We start from the raw sequence: 27906 nt of genomic DNA on the forward strand, positions 1-27906 counted from the left end.
CTGAAGTAGGAGGCGCAGGTGCAGCAGGCTGTACGAACTGGTTGGCGTCTCGTTTGTATAGGTGGCCTCGCAGTTGCGACCTGGCCGATTGTCCGAAACCTGTTACCTGCGTCAAAAGCTGAATTACCTGCGCCGCGAAGCTCGTCGAGATGCGCAAAATGGCGCCGGTTTCTCCCCCACCTTCGGTACCGAGGGGACTCTTGAGGTTCCGCGATGCGACCCCACTTCTCGTATTCGAAACGCGTTGGCCGCCACTCGGTGGATCTAAATTTCCGAGATCGCACTGTACTTTGTGGACGTCCATCGAGAAGAGAGTTACCGTGCTGCGCAGAGCCAAGTTTTTAAACCAAGTGGATTTTAATTAGGTCCGAACCTCCGAGCGGGAACCTTCATTAGATTTGTCGGGTGAGTCAGTTGTTACAATTAAAAGAGTTTAACGGTGATCGGTGCGCGAATTTCGATATAGATCCCTGCGGGATCGGAATTAGTCCTCGGGTGCTTTATCGCCTTTCTTTCACGATCTTACGGCTCGTGCCGAGGCGTAGGATCCAGCTCAATGGCCGCTACGCGTCGCCGCGGTACCTGCAGTGATCGAGCGGTATTGTAGATCGTCGACTATCTTCAGACTCAAGGATGATTCTAGTTTTCTCTCATGCGTATATATAACGCTCTCAAATCTATTCTCGATGAGACCGGCGTCGTTGACGAAACGACAGCTCGCGATTTTGCTAGAGGGAATTCACACTTGTATCCTCACGAAAGAATTCGTCCCATAAATAATAACCGTTAGTGTTCGTGCGATCCGCAAACCGCATTCGTAACTCGTCGGGCTGTTATACGTGTGTCCTCTGATGTAATACCTCGCTCATTGTATGGTCATCTTCATTTTCATTGTTATTATTTTTCTTTTTTTATTTCCTCCGAGCAACGCGCATTTATCTCCAACTATTTTTAAAGTCGTTTGTACGCGGCGAGCCTGTGCCACTTGAATAAACACAACCATACTTCACATATTTTCAACCACGCGTTCGAGCGCAGATATCGTCGCTTCGTGAACGGTATTATACGTGGCGATACGTGAGGATTACTTTTTTTTCAAACCCTCAACCTGCGAGCTAGAAATGAAGGCGAAACCTCGACTTTTTATAAAATTCGCAAATGTTGAAAAATTTTGCACAGCGTTCTTATAATGCCTGTAACACACGTGTCACGCTGCTTTGATCTGGTGAAGTTTTGGACAAGGTCTTTCAACGCTGTGAAACTCAAGGCTGTGATTTATCCTAGAACGATGCACGGGAGGTTTTTAGTATTTGTCCTTTACCACTTGACTCGTTTTTGTCTGAATTCATTCTCTTGCAACTGCAGAACGTTGCCGAGTCAAGTATAAGCAAATACCGTCCTAGATTCCGTTTCATCAGAAAGTGTAACGTTAATTACACCGGATATCATTTCAGTGATCGTATTCCTGTACTGTCCTCGATTCGAGCAGAAGATCCGTTAAGAAGTCCAAAAACACGCGATAAAAATTAAGTAAAAAATTAATTCGCGAAAAAAATTAGATAAGCCAACACTTAGTCGCACCTGTAAAGAATCGTCCGAAAGCATCGCGAGGTGTAGTAACTGAGGACATATCACATTGCGTACGTGCGTGTGTATTTCGCATAAATTTTATATATGAAAAAAAAGCAAGTTGCAGTTTTAGCGCGAGTCTTTCATCCGCTGTACGGTATCGATTTATCGTTTATTAGACAGCGAGATATTATTTTTACTATTGTACTTTACGCGGAGTAATTCAATAACAATAATTTGCTTCTTTTTCGCTCTTTTTTTTACCGAGTTGGCAGAATCGCGAGGACATATCGACTCGATCCCGGTCATACGATACGTCTCGTTATACTCACAATATCCACACTCCCACATTCCATGTTTAAAATTCAATCTATAACGTTCGATAAGAATTGACAATAAATGGACAAAGAGTGGAACAAAAAACATAGCTATATACGTACAGTCTGAGAATGAGTCAGTCTGGGCAAGTTTATCAGTGACGTACGCACATTGTGGGCACACACTTTTATAATCTAGGCTCTGCTATATGCGTACCGAATCGCTGTCGTTATATTCATGGCATGTACGTACATACGTACATACCTACGAAACGTGACATACTTTCCGATTCACCAAATTTGATAACGAATCTAACGAAATTTGTTTTATTTTTTATTTAATGTTTTAATTTGTCTTATTTTCTTCTTTATCATCTCGCATCTAGCGTCGCATTCCGTATTTCGTATTGTACGTGCGTCAGGTTTTCGGGGCGTCGCAAATTTTCGACGCGACGCGCATGCGTGAAGACCTTCAAATCTTAATTATGGCACGATGGCGCCAATCGGTGCTTGTATGTATAATTAATCGCGCGTCACTTTATCGATATCCAAAAACTGAAGGTAGAGAGAGAAGCGTCTCTTTCCTTCTTCTTCTATACATATAAGTAAGTCCTGAAATCGTCGAGAAAATCGCATAATTTTTTGCATCTGATGTCCGAGCTCTCTTGCGAATTGTTGTGATTTTTGTACCATGAAAACATACAAAATATTCTATAGCAGCAGCGACAAGATGTTAATATATGTATACGCTACTCCCTCTTTTCGATCGTTTAATATTTTTATTTATTTTTTTTCTTTTATTATTGCTAATTTGGAATGAATTCATTCCACCGATGAGGAACGTAATAGGACCGTGATGCACGCATTTCTGCAACCTGGTTGTAAACCCGTTTACGCTACGTATATAAGCACTTGTACTTTCTACGTATCGTGGGAGCGTTAATTAAAGTCGAATTTACATATCGAGTCTACCTTCAGCGCAAAATATTTGCTAATTTGATTGAATATAAGACGATGCTGCAACCGATCGCGAGATGGGTATATATAAATATCTATGTATGTATATGTGCGTTATACATATTCTATGCACATGATACGTTCGTTTTAGGTCCACGAATACGTGTTGTATTAACCGTACAATATACCAACCAATATATGGAGAATGTTCCAGACTTAAACACCGCGGTCCTACCTACATAGACTAAACAAATATGTGCTTTTGTTAGAGATACACAAGTTTGATAAGGGTTCTTTTTTCAGTGATAAGAACATGCGCGCGACTCGTTATCTGTAGATAAATAAATACCGTCGCTGCGGATCTCTCATAGGTAGATGTTTTTTTTATTTATTTCTGAAAAACATCTTTGTTCTTGCAAATAAACTTACAACCAACTTTTTTACTTGTAACTTACGGGACTTTATTTTATAGCGCATACAGCGTCGATGAATCGTTATAATCAAAGAATTTCTAAATCGAAAATTCACTGCAAGAAGATTACTCTGATATACTGTACAAACGGAGATGAAAAGGATAATTGAAAATCGTTCTGAAAAATGTCGAAAACCGCAATTCAGAGTGATGATAAAAGAAACCACATTCAGATAAGGCCTAACGCTTTTGCGGATAAATTATTTTATCTTCCTATTTACAAAAATTACTTGCTCATATATAGAATATGTATTTTTGTGCATCATTAAGCGCGAAACTAATATAAATCGCGCAATTGTTGGCCAATGACTTTTATAACGCTGCGATTTCAACACATGCTCAAGTGTAAGAGGAAAAAGTAGATAGAATAAATAGAGGTAGGAAAACGAAAAAGTTCCGCGTGACTTCGCGATTTCGATGAATAATTCGCCAATTCAGCAACTGCGTGATTCCTGTTACTGCAGAAATTACTGTAGACGCGTCAGCTAATTCGGTTTCAATATATGTATTAAATATATGCAATAAATTAATTCATCCCATGTACTTCATCAACTTCCTTGTGCGCTTGTATAGTGGAAGTTTCCGCGTGCGTTCATGTTCTTTGCTCACCACGTCTTTATTGTTATCTGCATAACCAATAACTTCTGTACATCGTTCTACCGTATACACGCATAAAACTTGTCATAGGTATAAAGTGAGCACCCGTTACCGCGTGCCTTTTCAAATGCTCACATATCGAGGTCACAGATGATCCTACGACTAATGCCTACCACTACAGAGAATTTTCGATCTGGCATAATATGCTCAGTTGCGCCTGTATGCGTGTCTCTGGTAAACAAACGATCACGTGCCGGTTCATTAGTTGGACTAATTACTGCCCGTAATTCATATCGTTTTGGCCAAAAGACGCCGAAAGCATAACCGAGGAATATCATAATTCGAAATCGTCAAATCACTGATTCGGTGTCAATGACTTCACCCATTATAGTAAATGCTGATACTTAAGCTCAAATTTTCCGCTCAAAATTTGCCCGGAAAATCTGAAAATTGGAAATTGATAATTTTTGTAAAATTTCGGAACTTGTAGTTTAAAAAGTAATAAAACGCCGATTCACTGAGTGTAGCGGAATTTATCTTTCAAACGCGTAACCATACTTTTACGAATTATCTCGAAGGAAATTCTGTACTCTTTGTAGAACGGCAAAATTTCTGCGCTGATTTTATTACGAGTAACCCTGAAATTTTTCGCTTAAGACCTGTTTGCGCGTGTGTTTAAGAAAGGAAGAATTGAATACGTATCGGCTGCGGCGTGAAATCGATTAACGATGAACGGACAGCAATTAATGCTAGGAAATAATGATTACGATGCCTGGTCAGTGACCATGCTGTGCAACACTAGGAATCGTTAAACTTATCGATGAAATATTATATATACCTAAATATATGTGCACGCGATGAAGAGGTTCAAAGACTCGTCAACTTTATCGCATATCCGCCCTCGATGTTGTATATTAATTATTTTTTATTGCACGGTTGATTTCTTTTCGTCACAGGCACAATAAGTTAATTCACCTCGCATTCAGGTTATCAAACTCGATGTTTATCGAATATCGGAGTTCGCAACGATATCAATCAATTATTCAACGCTATTACAGCGTTGAAAAGTAAATAATCTTTCCACTTGCGGCTTTGTTTTCGTATTTAATATTTAAAGCTAATAATTATTGCTATTCATTTATTTTCTCTTCAATGTTTTGTATATAATCAACCTGCAGCGAAACACAATATATTTCTTTTTCCACGGACTAAAAATATGCCGTTTGGTTTTATTTAAATAACTATTATGCATGAAATAACGTTAATACCACGGTCGAATTATAATCTGAATTAGGAGTAACTGTATGATGGCTAAAAAATAGTATCTTCGACCTTAGGAGCTGTTATCATTTCCACTTCGGTCCCTTTTTAAGAACGTGCTTGTTAGAAAAGATGAATAAATCTATTTAAAAATTAATGATATTAATCTTGTTGCTGCGAATATGAAAGGAAAAAAAATTGCCAGGGTACATATGAGCAGTTTCAAAAATTAACCCATGAATGACGGAGGTTGACTACCGAAAAATCGATACACTTTATCAATTTTATCACGAGATAGCCGTGCATTGAGTATTTATCAAATTATTAGATTGCGGTTTAATTCTACAGGAATCGTTTCTACAGAAAGGAATTCGAGATTCACATCAGAAATAATAATTCTGCATCAATTATGCTACAGGAGGATTTTCCTACAGAATGTTTTTCTACAAAATATTTTTTGCTACAGAATATTTCATCCGCAGAACATTGTTATACAAAATAATTGTTCGACCGAATATTTTTTTACAGATTATGTTTACACAAGACACATTCAGAGTAATCATCAAATCGTTGAAAATCATACATTTAACCGTCAATTTCGTACGTTTTGATTCAATTTAATTTAATTTAATTTAAATTACTTTTGTATAATTTATATGCGTGCTGAATGTGTGTTGTGTTGGATATATGAAACTAGAAAACTATTCTGTACAAAAATTTCTGTAGTTAGGAGTCTGTACAACATATTCTATAAAAGATTTGCCTTGTAAAACTGATTTGTGAAAAATCGATCATGCTCCCGTATAACAGTTGCTTCGTTTCGATTATACCTGAACTTTTGTTCAAAATTGCATTTATTTTCCATTTTTTATATTAAGATAAAACTTCCCAGTTCACGAATGTGACAACTTGACAAATACTCGATGTACGATTGTTTCGTAACAGAAGTAATAAAAGGTATCGATGCTGGACCAACCAACCTGCTTAAAATCGTCGGCATAATCCGTGAGCGACGATTTTAAATCCGGCGTCATCCATTAAGCCAAAATCCTGGCATCAGTTGACGGGATCCTTCATTAATCCAGGAGCGAAGATGAGTGCTTACGTCGTTGATGTTGGAACGAAATCGAAGCGTTTAGTGCGTTGAGACTGACATGACGTGCGGCATACGGAACGCGGCTCGTTTCTCGGACGGATCTTGACGCGATAGTATCGCATTCCGTTGTCGGGCTTTACGATCTTCGGATTTATGGTTGTTGGTAGGGTTCAATCTGAGCCGACCCGACAAAACCACTGTGGGATCATCGCCTCGTTGCAGGCATTTCCAATCCCCATCCAATCCCTCCAGCTGAATCATTTCCATGGCGCATTCTGAAAATGTTTACAAAGAAACTGTTTAAAATACATTTTACTATAGAAATGTGTTTATGACAGAAAAATCAACGATCCGAATGCACACTCTGAATGTATTCCGAACTCTTTGTTTCAGCGCTTTTTCTAAAAAGCTTCAGTTCTGTCAAATTTTTGACATCTTTCACAGATACCACTTCAGAAATCTAACTTGACTAAATATCTAAATGTCTTCACTAGTTATTAGTTAAATTAATACACCACGTGATCTGAAATGAAGTGAAAGAATTTCTTCCGGTTAAAATAAACTGTGATCGGCATCTGTTTCTATGCAGCTGTTTCTATATCCGTTTCCGTGTATAGAAATCTGTACGACCTCGTCCTCGTTCGTCGCTCCCACTTCTCAACTTGCATAGTCATATGTGTACACTTGTTTGCATTCGAAAAAATGTCTGGTTTGAAACTGATCGTAAACGATAGACAAAAAAAATAAATAAATTAAAAAATAAAATAAGAAGCGTAAAAACATTGGAGAAAAAATAAACTGTAAGCAACTTCAAGGCTGAATAACTAGATTCGGTGAAAAATTTACTCAATACCTTACAGTATTGAATACAGTGACTTTTTATCCTTGATTCGCATCATTCGACAAGCAACTTGTTCGTTTCAGATGATGTGAAATTTGAAGGTAAACGAAATAAGATGGAATATTTTTTAACGTTTAACTACGACATAACACGGAACGAAGAAAATCGGTCGTATATACTTCGGGCAGGAATTTTCCTTGCCGGTGTAAAACATCGACGAGGATTGCGCGTGTATGTCTGGTTGTTGGTGAAAATTCTTGGTAGTCGAGTCAATATAGGTTTGGTTTGAGTACTCCCAGTGAACCCCCCAACGATTGAACCAAGAAAAAACGAAAACGGAATTAATGCAAAGTCAGCTCGATTTTTTGCCTATATTGACTGGACTATGGCGACGATACGAATAATTTCTGTAAGATTTACCGAAGCGTAAGTCCCGCTCCTTCTTCGGACCGCGTTTGCATCGGGACCACCTGCCTAGAATGGTGCTGGTGCAGGTAACTTTACCTGAAACGGTGTGCATTTGCGGTACAATTCCCTGGACAAAGGGCTGCCCGATCCACCTGGCGCGTTTCCCCAGAAACGAAGTTACCTGGCATCCCTCACCACGGTTGTAGAAGCGGCCGCTTCGTCCAAACCCTGCGTTTTCCACTAAATTCTAAGAAACCTTTAACTGTAACGTGCGGGCATTGAGATGTCGAGTGCTCGCAACTCGTGCAAAAATACGTTCGCCGAAACTGAATTTCGCGATAAGTACGCGTCGCTGGCTCACTGGAACCTGATAATTACGTCACTGCAGCGTCGCCGTGTCGCGCTTCTAATCTCGTGACACAGCTGTCGGAGCCTCGCACAGGTTCGTATTCGCGAATTCGCTAAATCAGGCTGTGAAATATTGACTTGAAAATTGTTTTCCAACAAAAAAAGATTTCCCAAGTCGATTTATTTTGCCATAAAACGCCTTGGTATACGTTAACTCAAAATCTTATCACAAGAAATGGAATTTACGTATGTCCGGAGATTGTGGTTTAAGATATTCTTCCAACGAAGGGTTCAAGTTTTTCGTTTCGTCGATGTTAAAATTTCTTTCTTTTTGTACAGCCAAGCAAACTTTCAACTTTTCAACCTTCGATATACAATCCGCAACGGTTTTTGCGGTGTCGGTGATCGTTTCGCCGAAACGATTATCTTCAAAGAATTTTCTACCCTGCGGAACCGACAAATGCACTTTAACATACACAGTCTGTAAAAAGTATAAAGTTTGCGGTATAACGTGTGTATTTTATCTTCTCAGAGGATTGGAATGAATAATGATCGTTTATGTCTTGCCACGCAGTGCGAACTCTTTGAACTCTGTGTAAGAATTCACGAAAACACAAATTCCAAAAATATAAAGGGATAGCTTCATGCTCGACGTCACTTCTGTTCCGTTACAATTTCCACCTTCTTTTCGGGGCTTGATTATTTGACAGCAAATTCAATTAGAATCCGAGATTTTTGAATCAACTTTTTTATCGACTTCAAGTGTTGCTTTGTTGCTGTTACACTTCATACACCTTGTTGTCTGTGTATAATAATTGTGAAGATTTAAAATTGATTACTCGACTTCTTATTTCCTTCAAATTGAATCATATTAAGTCAATTTTCTTGTAGTAGATTACACTCGACGAGATAACAGAACGACTTGAAGATTGGTATCAACGTTGATACATTGTGACCGTAATTACTCTGAAATTACACTGAAAATTAATGTCGCATATTACATGATAATATTCTGGAAAACATGATTTTTCAATCTTATAAAGGCAAGAGTCACTCGCATATATGTGTAATTGAGCTGGTATTATTCGAGTAGAAAATCGAGTTCTTTAGAAAATTAAGCGTACTCATCGATATGGTAAAAATCCTTGGATTATGTATCATGCACCAATATAAAAAAAAAAAAAAAAAAAACAATTACAATTATTCCCACAAACGTAATCGCAGAAACAAACTAGGGCGAAAAATTGGCCGTCTCGAAGAATTTCTAGAAATTCAAGTTTGCCATTCGAGACTGCTTATTAGATACTCAGAAATGACTGGTGACTTATTATAGACCTTTGTGACCAGTAATGGGTATCAAACTCTATGGCCGTTACCTTGCACTGGAATTAACAAAAACATGCATCGTTGCAGATGTGAAAACAGTACGGAGCGTTGTCACACCTGCACATTGCGCAAAGCAAAGGTGTCGGATAACCGCGAAGCAGGATCCGCTAAATAATGTGCAACCTGCTACGAAAAAAATACCTATTGTTGCTAACGATACCGAGACACATGCACCCACATACGAATCTCTTACGCAACTTCGCGTTCCACTCTATAATTCTATACATTACACCAATTACACTCGTAATTCATTTCCTCTTTATACAGTGAGAAACAGAATAGTCTAAATTTTCCAAATCTACAGACGGATTGCTTTGAACTGTGATGTGATATTGGCGAAGTAAACAAAATGTGTTGCAATTCAAGAGAACGAGAAAATCCAAGCACCTAAAACTTCACATTTAGTCGACTTGATTTCAATTTGATTGATGTGAATTTTAAGTCGATACTTTTATTCGGCTCAATGGAAGTATGATTTGTAACAAATATATATATATTTCATTGGTTTAACCGAAACTCTTTTTACGGTCGCTGCAGGGTTTATTTGTCGTCGGTATAATATATTAATACCCGTTAAGAACAGCGGATGAAATACCCTCTGATACTTTTACTTATCGAATAAAAAGATAATTGTTACAGTCATTCGCTTGGTGATTATAATGATAGAGAACCGAGAATGCGACTGACTCATTTTTTTTTCTCCTTCGGCTTTCTTTTCTCGTCAACGACGCGATTGCCGCGGGTGTTTATACATCCTTGAATCGAATCGCTGATCTCCGCAGCTTATATAGGTACATACCTAGAGCTGCTGTGGAAAGAAACACAAATCTTGCCACTCACGTGAGACCTGCGTAGGAGATAAGGAGGAAACATCAGGTACCGCGAATCCGTAGCCGTCATCATCTTCGTGGCAAGAACGTGCTTGCATCATTCATATATCCGTACTAGGTGTTAAAATTGCGGGGCGAGACGATTTCCGACTTCGAAATTGTACTCGGCGATTTTTAAGATAACACGAACGTGACGCTGTTTCTTTTAGAACCTGTTTACGCAAGTTTATTCCGATGAACCGATGAATGAATGGTTCGAATTCGTTGTGTTCCTGTTATAATGACACCGCACATGTCGTTGATCACCTTGAACACTAGTTGTGAGGAAAAAAAAATGACCTCGATGCAGAGAATTCATCTCGCGCAATATGGCACTTTGTTAGCTTTCCTCGTTTAAGTGATTGACAAGTTATGTATATAATACGTGATGAAGATGAGCGTTCCATGGCTCTTAGGAGAAGGCACGAAGACTCGAGTATCAAATAACTTTGCCCAGGGGAGGAGATGTCGAATCATCGAATCAGGGTCCGAAGTTCGAGGAAGTTGAAATTCGTGCCAAGATACAATGACTCGTTTGCACACGAAAATCTGTATTATAAATTAATAATATTCGTTTTAAACGGACACGCGGGCAAAGTTTGAAACGGTACAAGCCGTGTAAGTGATAAATTGGTAATCTTGATACCGATATCCCAAGGCCTAGTCATCTGGCTGATAAAACGAATGCTTGATAATTGTGTGAATATGTGTTCCACTGACTCAGGTCACACATATCGATGCGCAGTTGCTACGTCAAATTGAACGTTTATAGAATTGCGTATTATCGCGCTATTGGCGAATCATATGTATGTATTAACCGCCATCTTAGGTGAAGTAAAATCAACTTATAAATGAGACATCCACACCAAACTGACCTACGCGTGACCCTCACCATCGAAGTGTACAAAAATAAAAAATCATCTATCACTGAGTTTTAGATCTTTCTATATCCGTGGTTTAAAAAATTTTTTAAACTCAGTGAAAATTTTTATTTTGTGTACACTCTACGCCATACTTAAAAATAAATAACATCGCCGATGGCGAGGGTCAGACATATGTTGATTTGAGGTGGAATGCCTCAAATATATGTCGCACTATACGCATGGATCGAATTTTACAACGAGCACCTGCAAGCATCGTTTGATGCTTCGTTTTACTGTTCACTGGTCGGATAGTACCGGTGAATTTTAAGCTATTCCACACGCAATAGACTCAACCGGTTATGCGAATGTGGAGTGTGTGATGATTAACCCACGTGAATTATCTTTGCAGACTAGAATATGTATTTCGCAAGCAGGATATTATGCGCGTTATTATGCTGATCGAGGAATTTCGAATCGTTAGTAACTGCAAACATAGAAAAGAAAAATACCGATTGGAATTTCGGTTTAACGCTAACGTGGATGTATAAAGTAAAAATATTCAATAAATCGTCGATGTATTCGGATGAGTTTATTTCATCAACACTAGTCGGCACTCGCTCCTTAATATCGTCAAACTCTTTCTCTTTGCGATGAGACGTAAATACATATTACATGCACAGGTACTCTGCAGACTGATCAAACCGATTAGTATTTTCAAGATATTGAGCAATCGATCTGTAGATCACGATAACGACAGAAAATGTTTACAATAGACTTGTGTGTTTGTTTAGATACAGCTGATATGTGAGTCACAATTATAGCCTGGAGGGTGAGAAATTAATGTTTTAAGAGCCGCAATAAGGTTCCGTGAAAAATATTACAAGGATAATCATTTCAAGCAGTCATTTCAGTCACGAGGAGACTAATCAGACTAAAATGGTTAGGGCAAATATAATACGAGGAAACATACCTCCCACGCTTGTATTTGAATAAAAGATTTGCAACGGTCTGGCTGCTTTGCCAGGAACATTATACAGGAACGTGTCACGCGTTCTGCCGAGTTCCCTGCAACGTCTGTCGAACTATTATAGCCACATGACCATGAGGAAACTTCTAATTCCTAGGTATATCTCGTTTTCAGCAGTTGGAATTATAAAACTCACGTGAATTGGAGAGATAACGTTTCGCGAACAACCGAATAAAATAAGTACACCGCCATGAACGAATGTTTGCATAAGTAATTGACACACAGCTATTGTACCAAGATTAAAAAAATATTCGCAATATCGGCATATACTAGTCATTTTGTATCACAATTAGTTATAAAAAAACTGCGCTTCACTTGAAGGAATTACATGCGAAATGTTGTTAAGTTTCTTATTTTATCAAGTTATCAACTGGATCGCAAATGAAATTCGTGTCAATATACTGAATCGAAACAAAATCGTGCTCCAAATTGTCGTGCTAATGCTTCTCCTCGTTACTGACTGCAAAGTCTTGAAATATTGTTCGACCAGATGATTCGAGATAACTTTAAAGCTATTTAGCAATATCTATGAACTGAAAACCTAAACTTCACCCTCGAGAAATAAGGAATGCCAGAACTTTCTACGTCTGTTGATAGTGACTGATGTCCATTTGGTTGATTAAAAAAAATTGACGTCGTTATCAAGAAACCCTAAAAAATGGAATTTTGGTGTCAAACTTTAGAGGGTGGTTTTACTTTTGAAACAACTGAATTAGTACACGCAAGAGTATGCACGTCTGACGCTTTTTGACGTACTACAACACATCACAGAATAATGAAAATCGGCGAGGTACATCTTGGATATACTTTCCTAGTCAGTGCTCTCGAAGAATGTGCGTGAAAATGACTTTATAAGAAAAGACAATTGACGTATAATTTGATTTACCGAATATTCAACCAGCAAACGTCTATAACTTGAAAAAAACTTATGTTCAGATCCTGCGTAAAGATGAAGCAAGGAGCAGCTTTGCTGCTGGTGGTGATCTTGACGATCACCGCCGGAGTCATGCCAACTTTGGTACCGACTGGAAGTCCGCCTCCACCACCCACCGGAACTCCACCTCCACCACCGACCGGAAGGCCACCTGCGCCACCGACCGGAAGTCCACCTCCACCGCCAACGGGAAATCCACCTCCACCGCCCCCACCCCCGAATAATGGTAGCTCACCACCTTCGTCAGCGTCTCTACCCGCACTATCCATGATGAAGAAGGACGCACCATGGCGCGTTGCGGGTCTGCTAAACCCACAGGAGATGCTCCTGCAGGAGATCCGCTCGTTGGACGAGGAAACGCTTGTCGACAAGGTCAGTGAGAAATTTTTGAGGCGCCTGTTTCTCGTAGTTATATGATTAAGTGATGACGACTGTTATTTGTGACGTTCACAGGTCCAGGAGGAAAATATCGAAACATTGAAAGTTAACGGTAAGAGTGATAAGATACCAGTATTACCCGAGCTTGTAGACGAGGAATCAAACGTTGTCATTCCATCGGAACCTGTCGGCAAGCCAGATCCCGAAAAGGATGCCGTGAAGGAGCTGATGGAGGATGAGGACTTGAAGTACAACGAGACTGAGGATATTCTGATGGCCGACGACATGGAGTGGGACCTTGAGGATGAGGACGCTCTTGACGATGAGCTTGACGAAGACGAAGAGATTCTCTTCGACCAAGACTGCCCCACGGATTGTTCGTGCTCTACTGGACACATGACCGTAAAGTCAGTTAGGTAAACCTATCCTCGAAGGAGGAAGAATGATTTTTATATATTACACGTACCTTTCTCCGAACAATCACTGACCCGTCGTTGTTACTTTGATATTACAGATGTACCAAGTTCAACAAAGAACAGTCTTTCGGTATGGACGTTGCTCTTCTTAAAATCGAAAATGGACCGGAGCTTAAACTGGGCCCACACGACCTGCGCGAAAAGGATCTGCAACAGTTGTCGGCTTTCTCGGTTGTCAATACCACCATTGCCGAATTTCACAGGAGCGCATTTGACGGCCTCGTGGACTTGTTCTCCGTTAACCTGACTGGAAACGGATTAATGGACATACCTCCCGACGCTTTCGAGAACAACACACAGCTCAATCTTTTGACTATATCCGGGAATCCCCTGCAGTACACTCAGGGAAAAGACAATCCCTTCGCCAAGTACTTCTTGGACGCGCCCAGCGTAACTGAATTCGATTTCTCCAACAATTATCTCCCCCGTATCTTACCGACGACTTTTGTAAGGATGCCGCAACTGGTCTATCTTAGCCTCAGAGCGAACAGGCTCAGGGCTGTTGAACGAGCGATTTTCACCCCTCTGATTGAATTGGATGAAATTGACCTATCCCACAACCAACTCAGCGGTTTTCCGTCCGATGTGTTCGACGACAACGAATATCTTGAAGTACTGAGAATTGCCGGTTAGTGTTTATGCTGTTACTCTTTTTCTTCTTCTCACTGCTTGACACTTTAGCCTTTTCAACATGATACGTAAATTTTCATAATGAATTTTAATTCAGGAAACAATTTCACGAGTCTGGCGAGCATCAAGACTTCAACAATCAGCATACTCGACGCGTCCAAAAACAGGATCAAAACTATCGGCAAGTCTGACCTTAGCGCCCTTACCGAACTCGAAGAACTCTACATCAGGTCGAACGGTCTCAAGAGGATTCACCAACATGCGTTTGCGGACTTGGTTAATCTGAGACGCCTTGATATCAGCGACAACAAGCTGAACACATTGACGGAACATCATTTGAGGACCAATATTCGCCTCGAATCTCTTGTCATGAATGACAATCCCGGTTTGGAAACTTTACCGGTATTCAAATCACAGGCGGGCACCTTCAGGTATACTTTTACACATACCCATATTTCTTGTTTGTTTATCGCGTGTCAAACAATTGACAATAATATTTTTATTCGGTATTGCAGCCTCGAAAAATTCGAGTGTGCTGATTGTGGACTTTTGGACCTGGAGCCAGGAACCTTTGACCCTATGATTGCGTTGCGTCACCTCAATCTAGCAAGAAACCGACTAAGCCGTTTGCCGAGAGGGCTCCTCAGAAGCATGTCAGCACTAAAGGACTTGGACCTTTCTGACAACCTGTTCAACGCTCTGGAAGTCGACACGTTCCAAGGAGCAAGGTCTCTGACGAAATTGAACCTCGCTGGAAACCCACTGATCACTCTTCAAGTTGCGCCATTCCTGCTCATTCCAAACTTGGAACGATTAGACGTTAGCAGGTGCGGTTTGGACAGAATCTGGAGCGAAAATGTCGTGCCGCTTCCACACCTGAGGTGAGTTAATTCGGTAGGCCTTGTCGGATTTCCTTGAACCGTATTCCGTATTTGGATACTCGTTACGCCGACTGATAATCTGGTTTCGCAACAGGTACCTGTTGGCTCGTGGCAACCGAATCGAGCAAATCAGCGTCGGTGACTTGCAGGCGACCCCTCATCTCTCCGGCCTCGATATCTCCAACAATCCTCTCGCTTGTGACCAGGAGTTCAATGCCGCTATTCAATGGCTGATTGACCACGGTGTCGATCCCAGTGACACCCTGCGCTACGTAAGCAATTACGCTCTCGACGACTACACCGATGCCAGCGATCTGGGCGAGTGGAAAGACATAGCGAAGGTGGTCTGCGACAGCATGGAGGGTGGACCTCCTCTGAGACCTCTACCGCGTAGACCAAACACGCCGAATAACGTTAATGATTTCAAGCCACCAATCGGTGACCTAGATGAACTAGCTGGCCAGGTCAGTTTCCACTTTCTGCATTGAGGTGCTTCACCAATTTTCGCATCAGTGCGCAGATGAAAAAATGTCATTTGGAACGTGTAACAGAAAAGAAAGAGAGAGTGAATGGACATTATTCGCATTCTTTTACCTTGTATAAGCGTCCATCACCCGCAAGCAAAAACAGTTCCTGTAGTTACAAAACCATTTTTTTCAGGCGTTCGATGAAGGTCGCGCACAGAAGGACGAGCAGCTGGAGGATGCCTGGTTATCCCAGGAATCGGAATATGAGGAATATGGCGCAGTCGGTGAGCACTATCAGCCTTGGTACGCGGGAGTCGTGTGGCCCGTGCTTACCGTCATTCTGGTGACTCTCGCAGTCGTGCTTTTGGTGGCGAACCTAGCCATGTGTCTTTCGAAGCGCAGAGGCCGTGGTCCCGTGATTCGGGCCCCGATGATTCTACGCCCCGGACTGATCGACAACAAGAACTGTGGTCTGGTCTACAAGCCACTCCAAGAGGAGATTCCGACCCCGCATATGCCGAAGCGGGGAAGCTTCTACTCGAGCAGCACCTTCCATTACGATAAGATTGTCCCCGAGAGCGTCTAGACAATCCCAAGGACGTTTTCACTATCCAACACCTTGAGCTAGCTGAGGTTTCAAGAGCAAACGGCTCCGGACAACACGAAGGCCACTTTTCACAGGGCAGTAATATGCTCGAACAAAAATACCCTTTTTGAGATTTACAGCAACGACTTATAAAGTGACGTCCTAACTATTGATTTTGAAACTTGCGTACAGCTGGAACAATGTCAGCTTCTCGGCTGCTCACCGGAGAGAAAATGAGAAGACAAAAAGAGAAGCAATTATGAAAGTGATACTTTTTTGAATTGGACTGCACCAAAAAATTTACCGTTTCGATCTCTCTTCATTATTTTTTTATGTATTACAAGGCAAAAAAAAATAAATAACAAAAATAACTTCCACAAATACACACGCACAATGCACGTGCGCGGTAATGGCAACTTATTGATGATAAATAAATCTATGACTATTTGCTTTGGATCCTTGTGACCACTAGAACTGCTACACCAGTCAGACTGACTGGTCTTTAAAAATATGTAATAATAGAATATGTTTATGCCAATATGATATGTAATTTTTTTATTATTAGTTATTTTTTGAAGACGAGTTTCTGTAGTTCCAGTGTTAATAACGCGTGATGACGAACAAAGACTAGCTAGAGCCAACGAGTTTTAAGCAATGAAATTTTTCGAACACTTATTCCCGAATTATTTCGACTAATTTCGCCACATCGAGTACTAATTTTACAGAACAAGGTAAAGGTATTTAAATTTACTATGCGATAGATGGATATATGAATAAATTCGTAAAATGTTACGTCGTCTTTATTATTATCCATATTTACCAATTGTCAAATGCTAATTTTCGAAATATACCCGTTTCGACTAATTCTGTTATGAATTCTCGCGTAGTCAATATAGCCAGCTACATGCAAACACTAAAAAGATAACACTAACGATCTAGAATGAATTCCGACGGCATACATGAATTTAACCTGAAATGGTGGTAGTGTTGAAAGTAGTAACAGTATGGAGCTGTCTGAGCGCAGTAATTCTATTTTACTAGAGACCACGCAATTATTATGAATTATGCATATTTCATTAATTATTTTGTTTACTATAATATGTATTAATAAGGACTAAGAATTGATACCCTTAGTATTTAGTAGATTATACAATATACATACTTTCTACTTGCTGTAAATATTACATAATATATTAATAAAGTATTAATTTAGTGAAGCATCAGTGATGATTTTAATTACCCTGCCAATTTAGTGCTTCCCTAAAAAATTATAATTAGAAAGTCTATCCTCAAAGACTCAATGGAAGAAATATTCTTGCCAAATATTTATTTACCCCCTTCTTGTTATTTCTTGTTGTTCAGTGTTGTTAAAACAAATATTTCGATACCCGATATATGGCTGCATAAGTAAAATATTGTATTAACTTTTCCAGTAATTTTTCAATGCAACTGACTAAATATGTCATGCTAATTGGGACGTGAAAAAAAAAATTGGAAATAATGTTAACTGCTGTTATAATATAAAAAATGCCCGTTGTTGTGTGGCCGTCGCGGGACGCAAAGTAGAACGAACTTCTTGGCCGTTTTTATATTTTTATATTTAATTTATGTCAAGTGGCATACATCGATGGATGCTAATGGTTGAGTGAAATAATAAAAAATGTTCATACCTCTAATTGCATTGAACTCGTGTGACGGATTCGTATGACGGTTTCATCGATTCACTCTCCATACAGATGGGCGCGATAAGACGTTTCTTCAAAAGTAGGGCAGGTCCCAGAGAGGCATGAAATTTGAGCTGCAATGTCATTTTTGGATTAGTTATTTACTTTTATCATGATTCACTTTTGTATATTACAAAAATATAAAACAAAACAAATGTGCAACGCACCTACTCTACACGTAACACTTGTCCAAATATTATTATCATTTTTGTTTAACAAACTTAAATATGACATGGAATTTAGAATTACAACGGCAAACCACTTTTGCTCGAGAATGGCAAGTAACACAAATACATACGTCCTCGACAAAATTGATGATAGTTTACCTCAAATTGAATTAAAATTATCAGATAAGGTGCAAACAAGTCACACATCGAAAGAACCTAGCAAACTCAAGGACTAACGAAAATGTGTTCTTTAATTAATTTTAGATCAACATTCTACACACCTACAATGACACGACGTCAAGAAAACATGAAGCCAGCTGTAACGCTCAGAAAAATATAACAGTCTCTACAACGATAACGAAAAATACACCGAATCGCTTTTCGAAGTGCAGTCAACATAGATTTTAAAGGTGTCTCCATTAGGTATACGTCACATGTAATCTTGCATAAGTTTCGGAGAATTTGTGGAAACGATTTTGAAACCAAGTTTGATAGAACCTACTCAAGATTGCACCTGCATGTCAGTCAGTCATGCACATGTGTTTCGAAAATCCTAGTACGACTGTGCTGACTCTAGGGTATAAATTCAGCAAACAATTACCCGCAAAGGCAAAGTAGTTGTAACTCTTTCCTAACACTGTCTGATCTCTGCGACGTTGCAGCATATATCACAAGTCAGCGGTATTCTTTGATTGCATTCAACGTCAGCTGCGACGATTGAATAAAAAGACGAAAAAAAAATGACTTTTATAGATAGTTACGATTATAATGTATACATATATAAACTCTGTCCAACTTATTATTCTGTTATCCGCTAGAATGAAAATTTCGTAATTCCCTGTTGATAAACGGTGAAAAAAATTCATAAATGCCAAGAAAAACGCGTAGCGCGAACACATGTAAGATACGATCAGTACGTCATCATGCCATAACATGGTATAGGAGAATTTTTCGGATACGTTATCTCAACATCAGCGCCGTACCGTAGAAGCTATTGCCGTAAACAAGATTCCGCGTGCTATCGTCTCAAGAGATTAAAAATAAGTATATGAGATGGCATTATACGAGTTGGCGATGCGGTAATGGTAGGGCTACAGATGTGAGACCCAGAACCTGGGCGCGATGGAATAATTATACCTGTTTTTTTTTTTTGTTCCTTAACGAAAAACAGTTGCATGTATCTCGCATTGTACAATCATGAAACTGGTTTTACCAGGCCCCACAGGTGCTCGTCGCTCCCATCGTCGTGTAACATGGCGAACTCGCGGAGATGGCAAATCTGGCGAAACAACCGGCTGCACCGATGGACAGTGGCATCTGGTGTATTGGCAGAGTGGGAGTGCCCTATCAGCGTAGAGAATGAGAGAGTTAGATGTTAGGTACCTCTTTCTGCGTTGATACCAACACAAACACCGCTTATCACGTACGTCGCGACCCCGTTAGAGAGTGACAAAAATACCAATGGCCATTATCTCTCTCGCTCTTTCAAGGACAAACCTCTATCCGCATGGCGCCATTGCCGCGGTGCTCCCTCCAGTTCATACTAGGCTCGGTGACAAAAGTTTCTTTAGCCAACTGGTTTAGTAACCTCGAAGTTGGAGTCGGTTAGATCTTGCCCTCGTTTCCAAGTACTCGCAGTACGTTTACCCGGTGTTGCCTCCTGCCCATTTCCGGTTTTCACGGAAGTTACATCCAACCTGATCGAGGTACTTACGAGCTATTAGACTTGCTAGTTTAAATACGGATAAAATGCTGCGAAGAAGGCGCGTCGTGGATCTATTGCAAGTCATCTCTTCTCAATCGTAAGTGATCGTATAAAATCGTACCTGAGAAGTCTCGAACCTCTGACAAGTTGACGGTGGTCATTTTATCTTGTACCACTTGTCCAATGGTCAATCGCATCCTGTACGCCACGCATACATGTCAAACGTATTCGAGATACAGTAAAGGCTCACGGTGTAAACTGCCCGATACCAACGGCTGCGCATCGTGCTATTTCTTAACTCCTTCCATGTTCATCCCCCACTTCACACTGACAATGAGTCGCGGCGTCGAATATTTGTTATGGACCAAGCTTGGGATTATACTTAGTTTGACAAAATCGAAACAGACCGGACTTTATTGACATCATTGGTTATTTTAGTTCACACTTGATTGTAGTCAAATAATGCAGTCTGATTGATTCGAATAGGAACTTCAATACTGCTTTAAGCCTACATGCTTTGAAGAATAGACCTGTGTGACCATAACCATGGCATCTTGGATCATTTCTCTCACGAACCGATTAATTGAATAATTTCCGAACGTGATTAAATTTTTTTTTTCAATATTACACATTTCTTTCACTCATGAGTGACCACCAATCACGTAGTCCAAGCGAATTTCTTTCCTTTATAATTAAGCTTTTTGCACAAAGAAGGTTTTAACAGACTGTCTCTTTTCGTTTTCTAAATTCACATCATTTCTTCGCGAGGATAAATAACAACGAAGAGATTATCTAACAACAAAACTGCTATTCAATAGTATCTGAAACTATACGAAAGCCATGCGGTATTAGACAAAATTTTTTCTTCCTAGATAACATGTTTGGAATACTGAAACAAAATCTGAGCGATCCAAACATTGAACCTTTAGAATTGAAGCCTATTTCTGTTTGTGTCATCAGCACTTCATCGTTGTTGCGGTGGCTTGACAAACACTTGAGCCGCGGTACATATTATATTCAAATGTCAGAACGGGCCTCTTTCAGGTCATGATTGTTATTGAACGTACACAGGCATGTGCGTCACGCTTATAATACTTCGATACTATCCATACCAGATCACCAATCAGTATTGCACACGGAGTTCCAAGTATACGGAATTGTTGAAGAATTGGCTTGATATGCTCTGATAAATATGAATGTCTGATAAGGTAAAGAGTAAAAAAATTACGTATGATTGTACGATATAGTACTCAGAGATATCGTTTATAAATTAGAATTCGACGATGGCAGAATTACGTATCGGTTGGAACGTCTGAAAATTTTGGTAACGCTTCAGTTTGAGTAATGCTAACGTCTTCCAAGGGTATTTTGGTAATGACCCCCCACTTGTTTAGGAATAAGATGGCATTGTCCCAGTAATTCTCAATACCTACATCCATTCCTACCGAGTCCAATATGCATTCTGCATGCTGCAAAATTCGGGACTACGATTGCCTTTGCAACTGCGATTACCTGTTTCGAAAATGGTAATCATCAAACGAATCTTCAATATATTACAGGGCTGAGATTATTATCCACCGAACGATTATGTAGTTCAACAGCTGGTGCTACCAATCGTGAGAATAAAGTTCCATAATTAGCTGAGTAGCGCATAAGGCGAGTTACTGCCGTATAATAAACAGATACGGCTGGTTACTGTCTGTAATGATGTAATGTGAAATGTACATGAGTTACGCAAGTGCTCGAGTCATCGGATAATACATATGTATTAGCCAACTTTGAATGGTCATGCATATATCATATACTTTATGTACGTATAGAGTTTAAAGGATGTGTGCTGAGAAAAGCACTGATTCCCATTAGAGTATTTGATCATAGTTCTGATCATTGTCAAATGTTTCGCACAGATGCAAGTGCCCCGCTCACGCAAATCCAGGAGGATATGGGGTACAACACAACCTTGGAAGTCTCCAGAGCACGACTTCCACTACTGCTCCTTCGAAGGAATACGCATTTGAGGTGCGTATGCAGATCCCCGATAGCAACCAATCACCGATTGGTGCTGCAAACTCGAGAGTCCACGCATATAGAACAGTGCCACGTAATACTTCGATCAGGCTATCGCACCGATAATACATAGTGCACTAATAATCAATAAGACAGGGAAAAACAGAAACACTAACTAGTTAAGATTTTAATGGATATACCTTGAAGATTATTATTACTCGACGCAATACGATCAAGAAAATTTATGAAAGCAATTTTGTACCTCGTGTCAATCTAGATTCTCAATTGGTTGCTCCAGAAGATCGATCTACCGTTACATAAGTAGCAAGTATCAATATCGATCATTTCGTTGTTTGTTTTAAACTGGTCAGGCTTCAGATGTTCTCTTGGATTTGCATGCATGATACTCTTCAGGAAGATCGTTTCACATTTTCACCTGTTATACACCATTTCAAGAAATTGACTTTCCATTTTACCTTAGTCGTGAAATTTTCACATCCTATATCACTTTTGGTCACGCTATGATCTCCAGATAGCAATACTAGAATCTTGAGAAAATTTGAACATGCTTACAGATGGCTTGCTCGACGATAAGATACGGTCTCGGAGTGACGCGAGAGCTCGGAATGGACATGCAAAACCTAGGTGCAAAGCGGGTGTGCCTGATGACGGACTCGAACTTGATCAGCCTGTCGCCAGTAAAAGCTGCGCTGGACAGTCTGGCGAAACACGGTGTAAGTTTTGACCTCTATGACAAGGTCAGAGTGGAACCAACCGAGGAGAGTATCCAGGACGCGACGAAGTTCGCTAAGGCGGGGAAGTACGACGCGTACATCGCGGTCGGTGGTGGATCGGTGATCGATACGTGCAAGGCCGCTAATCTCTACGCCTCGGACCCAGAGGCCGAGTTTCTGGACTACGTGAACGCGCCGATCGGCAAGGGGAACCCGGTTCGGGTTACCCTGAAGCCCCTGATTGCAGTACCGACGACATCCGGCACCGGGTCCGAGACCACCGGCGTCTCCATCTTTGATTACAGACCGCTCAAGGCCAAGACGGGAATTGCGAACAGGGCCATAAGGCCGACCATGGGGATGATCGACCCCCTGCACACCCTGACCTTGCCCGAACGGGTCTGCGCCTACTCCGGATTCGACGTGCTCTGCCACGCTCTCGAGTCCTTCACCGCGATCCATTACACCGAACGAACGCCCTGCCCCACGAATCCCATTCTCAGGCCCGCTTATCAGGGCCAGAATCCCGTCAGTGACGTCTGGGCTCGCTACGCCCTTCAGGTCATGCAGAAGTTCTTCAAAAGGGCCGTTTACAACCCGGATGACGTCGAAGCCCGGAGCAGTATGCACTTGGCTAGTACCATGGCTGGCGTAGGGTTCGGCAATGCCGGGGTTCACCTTTGCCATGGATTGTCATACGCCATCAGTGGCAATGTTAGAAAATTTCAGCCAGAGGTAAGCCGACCGACATTTGCATTTTTGGTCAAAGTTTTATAGCGGTTTATGATTTTGGTCAATTTTAATGGTCGGTTTACGAATCAAGGTGCAGGTGAAAAAAAAATTTCTACCAAGTCTCACGTAACGTATTTTTGTCGATGGCAAATATTGTCGATATTATATTATATATGTCGAATTATAGCAAAGGGCTTCGCACTAACGAATTTTTTGTTCTAACAAAGAATATGTTGTTCCCATTCCACTGATTGTGAAAATAATTTCACGCTAAACTGCGAAAGGCTTTTGCAAAAGTTTCGATCATATGTCTTTCAAAAGTTTCCGTATTATCATATTCATCTTTTATAATTTTATCGAAACACTAATTTTGATACAAGTACTACGCTTTCGTTTCCTATTCGCAACATTCTCTAATCGCAGTAAAAATTTCAAGTCATTCAATTATCTTACCATTCTTTTCTCTATCTAAAATAACAACCCAATCTTAAAAACTCTTGAACAGTATCAGAGGTATGAATGAGGATTTTAACACAATGAATTACCGACCTTATTTTCAATTGTACAGATTACCAACGAATTATTATACTCATTGAATGCTTTAATTAAAGAGATAATAATCTTCTCACGTTAAAATGATTAGATTGTCATAGCGTTTCAAGTTAATTGTTGGTTTCATTTGAAAAACTAACAATTATGTTTCTTTCTTCTTCAAATCATTGATTCAAATCGAAGAAAATTAGTTGCCAAGGTGCACAAACGTTCTTATTAATTTATTACATTATTCACAGGGATACACCAAAGATCATCCGATCATCCCGCACGGTCTTTCGGTCGTAATTTCGGCCCCAGCAGTATTCGCGTTCACCGGACAATCTTGTCCAGACAGGCACTTGGAAGCCGCGCAACTCTTGGGAACTGACGTGACAAACGCGAAGAAGGAGGATGCTGGGCAAATACTCGCAGACACGGTGCGAGAGTATATGCGAGTCATGAAAGTCGAAAACGGACTCGAAGAACTCGGTTTTCTCAAAGACGATATACCGAGAATGGTGCAAGGCACACTACCCCAGGTAATCATTGCAAAAAAATTATATAAATCCATTACTGGCTAGAATTTTTGCAAAACACATTTTTAAACAAAAGACGTGAAAATTTTAAACAGTGAAATTCACTTTTGAATAATTTCGATGTTATACCTGAAAGAAACTTTAATTGAACAATTTGCATGAATTACTTTTATCTCTGAGGTAATATATATGTCCACTCCCAGGTACAATACCTAGAAGTTATAAAACGGGTTTAGTATTTTACGATAATGCAATGTAGCAGCGAAACAATGAGTATAACACGGCTGATTTTTTTCGTTGTAGCATCGCATCACGAAATTGGCACCACGTGAACAATCAGAAGAAGACTTGGCTCAACTATTCGAAAATTCGTTCAAGATATATTAATCACGAATTCTTCGCTGATACTTGTAAATAATACGATGTATAAATTGTTAAAATGGAATAATTTGATTGTTATGTTTTGTGAATAAATAAAATATTTTATATTTTCAAACATCGATTACTGAATTTATGTTCTCATCGATTGATCTTGTCGCATGTCATTATGAAAGATGGATTATACTTCGTTACTGTCGTTTTTAAAAAATTTAGTAACTGTCAAGGATAAACCCTCTGTGAAATTTGTCTAAATCATTTCAAATATATGTTGAAAAGAGCCTTAGGGTTGTGTTCAGAAAAATGTAAAATGAAAATGAATGTTAAAAAAACTAGTGGAAAAGCTAAATGCTGAACCATGAAAATTCAACAATAATCATAACTCATCCTATAAATTTACAATAAAGTCTGACTAATAAATTTTCGAACAATCAGTTTGACTAAAAGTTAAGATAAAATCAAGAAAATTGGAAAAATTACATTTGATAATATATTTCTCATCGAGAATAATTCTTTTTTCACCTCCAATCTATGTTTATAACACTATATTTAACGCGCCCTATCACAGCGCTCTACAACTTCTCTAACTCATTCGCTTTCAACCAAGCCTTACATGGTTTCATTATTGTAATAATGATAAGATATTTTTCACGTCTGGTGTAATTGAATAGCATGATAAGCGAAAGTTTGACAAGTTGAGAATAAGTCGGAAATAGAATCGCAATCAAATCCAGCAACGTATTCGCGTCACTAGTTCGAATAGCCGCGTGAAAAATATTTCTGAACTGTCGGTAAGAAAGAGAGTGGTTTCACGTAGCTGGATACATTGCAAGAGTTCACCACCAGAGGGATCTGACTTCCTGTTTCTTTTTATCCGCGTTACACATCCGGTACGTTCCGCACCTCCTGATTCCCGTATTTAACGTTAAAAATAATCTTAACTAACTGTAAAATAGTTTAAATGTAAGTGAAGATTCGTGAATAAACCCTTTCGTGATTTCTTTCGATTATAAGCGGGTTTAGATTTCACGTATTTCGGGTGGATTGAAACGGATATTTCCGGGCTGTCTTGTATGATCAAACGCCACAGTTGACAACAAAAGCATGTTGCTGTTTTTAACAATAAATACCGTCGATAACTGAGAGTGACATGGTCTTTTGTATTCGACTAAGTTCACTTTTCGAGCAAATTCATTGCGACAAACCTAAAACTTGTATTTACACGTATTTAGAAGCCGAGGCTGGTCGCCTAACCTCAAAATCTTCACTTTGCACTTGTTAGATCCTCGGTTTTAAGAGATATAATACAACTTCACGTCGACTCTGCTTCGATAATTCGAGGTTGACCATATCTGATCACTTGGCAAAATACAGCTGTTTAAAGTCTTTCATACAATATTAATTGTGTAGGGAATAAGTCCGAGTACAAAGTCGTAGTCCCGCTTTTAGTGGATAACATTGTTACATTTTTACAGATATGGCAGACGCAGCAGCAAAAGCAAAGCCCAAAGTGGCAAAAAAGCCAAAAGAGAAGGCTGCTGAACCAGTCCCTCTTAAAAAGCGACCTTTCAAGAGGCATGGACGTCTCTATGCTAAAGCTATCTTCACTGGCTACAGGCGTGGACTCCGTAACCAACATGAACACACGGCTCTACTGAGAATCGAAGGTGCTCGTGTCAAGCCTGATTCAGACTTTTACATTGGTAAACGCTGCGTCTATGTATACAAGGTAAATTGACTTGTTGATTGTTACTTTATTCTTTAGGAATTTTGCGTGTTTGGAGTATGAAACCAGCACCTTATGTACATTTGTGAACAAAACGAATTTATATGCTTGAAGCTTTATATCCCACAATGCTGATAATATGATCAGTTTTAATCAAACCGTGTCGTACACTAAAGGTAAATTCAATTATGAAAACACAATGAGAAAGTGATATCATCGCTATGCTGTTTCAAGATCTGCTGAAAAGCTCCATTTCTTTAAATTCAGATCCATATTTTGCATTGGAAAAACTTAATTGAAATAATTTATCGAACTTTTTGTGTTATGCTAATTATCTATTCCAGTTCGACACATTAATGATATACCTTGTATCTTGTAATGCATAAGTAATTCAACTCTAGCATAACTTCAAATTAGAAACTTGAGTTCAATCTGGTTTAACAATATTACTGCAAAAACTTGATTAGGTTGTAACAAAATCTTTAAGACATTTTGATTCTAATCGGCACGGCTATTACAAAAGAAAAACACTTTATGAAGCTTGTAAAATTACTCTTACCTCCTTCTAAGATCCCCAAGTACATCTTCCAAATGAGCTTCATTTCACAACGAATTACTTTTTTACACCACCGTATATATTCTTCCGGCACAGTCACATTATTTAATTTGACACAATAGTAGTAGATAAATTTAAACTATCACGAATCACGATTGTTTTTAGGCCAAGAACAAGACCCCTGTTCCCGGTAAAACTACTAAGAAGTCTAAGGTGCGTGCTATTTGGGGAAAGGTTACCCGTCCCCATGGAACTAGCGGATCTGTTCGCGCCAAGTTCAAGAGGAATTTACCTGCCAAGGCTATGGGACACCGCATTAGGATTGTACGTACACGTACCGTAATATCGCAAAAGTTCCAACAATGAATTGAATTTTCGATCCGTCGACAACATTTAAATACCAATAATCAAAATAGATTACTTGGCAATAGTTGAAAAAATGCTGACAATTTGTGGCTGATTCTTCTAAAAAATATGAGGCTCTATTTCAAATGCAATCTACAAACAAGCAATTCTGCACATCTTAATAATGTGTCTTGTGTTTTTAATCTATAAAATTATTGTTTTATATAAAACATATGTGAGCCGAAACTTTAAATATTCATAAATCAATAAGCTTTTCTTCATTGACATGCCTGTAAATTGAACTCTTTAATTTCTTTTCAGATGCTGTACCCGAGTCGAGTGTAAAAATCTTCTGTACAATATAAACAAATAAATAAAATCCATTTTGGTACCAAAATGT

General features: G+C 39.6%; 4 protein-coding genes across 13 annotated transcripts in view; 3 read left to right on the forward strand and 1 right to left on the reverse strand.

Annotated features, from left to right (window-relative positions):
* The window catches only part of LOC124181471 (heparan-sulfate 6-O-sulfotransferase 1), a 520983-nt gene that overhangs the window by 479345 nt on the left and 13732 nt on the right, over positions 1-27906 (reverse strand). For 2 of the 6 annotated variants that reach the window (XM_046568080.1, XM_046568083.1), the window contains one exon: positions 18033-18160. In XM_046568080.1, coding sequence (XP_046424036.1) covers positions 18035-18160 — 126 coding nt within the window. In that variant the 3' untranslated portion in view covers positions 18033-18034. Of the gene's footprint in view, positions 1-5268; positions 6544-7529; positions 7765-17750; positions 18161-27906 lie in introns of those variants that run through there. The other 4 variants (XR_006870475.1, XR_006870474.1, XM_046568081.1 and 1 more) reach the window with 4 other exon arrangements.
* Positions 228-17585, forward strand: LOC124181453. 3 transcript variants are annotated; one of them, XM_046568048.1, is made up of 9 exons: positions 228-405; positions 12947-13316; positions 13398-13434; positions 13522-13738; positions 13837-14426; positions 14526-14859; positions 14944-15309; positions 15404-15773; positions 15970-17585. In XM_046568048.1, the coding sequence occupies exons 2-9, from the start codon at positions 12960-12962 to the stop codon at positions 16360-16362; spliced, it is 2664 nt and encodes an 887-aa protein (XP_046424004.1). In that variant the 5' UTR covers positions 228-405; positions 12947-12959; the 3' UTR covers positions 16363-17585. The 3 variants fall into 3 exon arrangements, with proteins under 3 accessions (XP_046424004.1, XP_046424002.1, XP_046424003.1); XM_046568046.1 differs by having other exon boundaries at positions 13398-13738; XM_046568047.1 differs by having other exon boundaries at positions 13398-13729.
* LOC124181492 (60S ribosomal protein L35a) lies at positions 7786-27903 on the forward strand. Of its 3 annotated transcripts, XM_046568117.1 has the most exons (5): positions 7786-7931; positions 14368-14369; positions 26355-26608; positions 27327-27485; positions 27828-27903. In XM_046568117.1, the coding sequence occupies exons 1-5, from the start codon at positions 7801-7803 to the stop codon at positions 27849-27851; spliced, it is 570 nt and encodes a 189-aa protein (XP_046424073.1). In that variant the 5' UTR covers positions 7786-7800; the 3' UTR covers positions 27852-27903. The 3 variants fall into 3 exon arrangements, with proteins under 3 accessions (XP_046424073.1, XP_046424075.1, XP_046424074.1); XM_046568119.1 differs by lacking the exons at positions 7786-7931; positions 14368-14369 and adding an exon at positions 25746-25769; XM_046568118.1 differs by lacking the exons at positions 7786-7931; positions 14368-14369 and adding an exon at positions 25763-25842.
* Positions 19784-24997, forward strand: LOC124181467 (probable hydroxyacid-oxoacid transhydrogenase, mitochondrial). The gene is made up of 5 exons (XM_046568075.1): positions 19784-20055; positions 21866-21977; positions 22541-23434; positions 24223-24504; positions 24805-24997. The coding sequence occupies exons 1-5, from the start codon at positions 20003-20005 to the stop codon at positions 24886-24888; spliced, it is 1425 nt and encodes a 474-aa protein (XP_046424031.1). The 5' UTR covers positions 19784-20002; the 3' UTR covers positions 24889-24997.

Source organism: Neodiprion fabricii, chromosome 4 (genome assembly GCF_021155785.1).
Source record: "Neodiprion fabricii isolate iyNeoFabr1 chromosome 4, iyNeoFabr1.1, whole genome shotgun sequence".
NCBI lineage: Eukaryota > Metazoa > Arthropoda > Insecta > Hymenoptera > Diprionidae > Neodiprion > Neodiprion fabricii.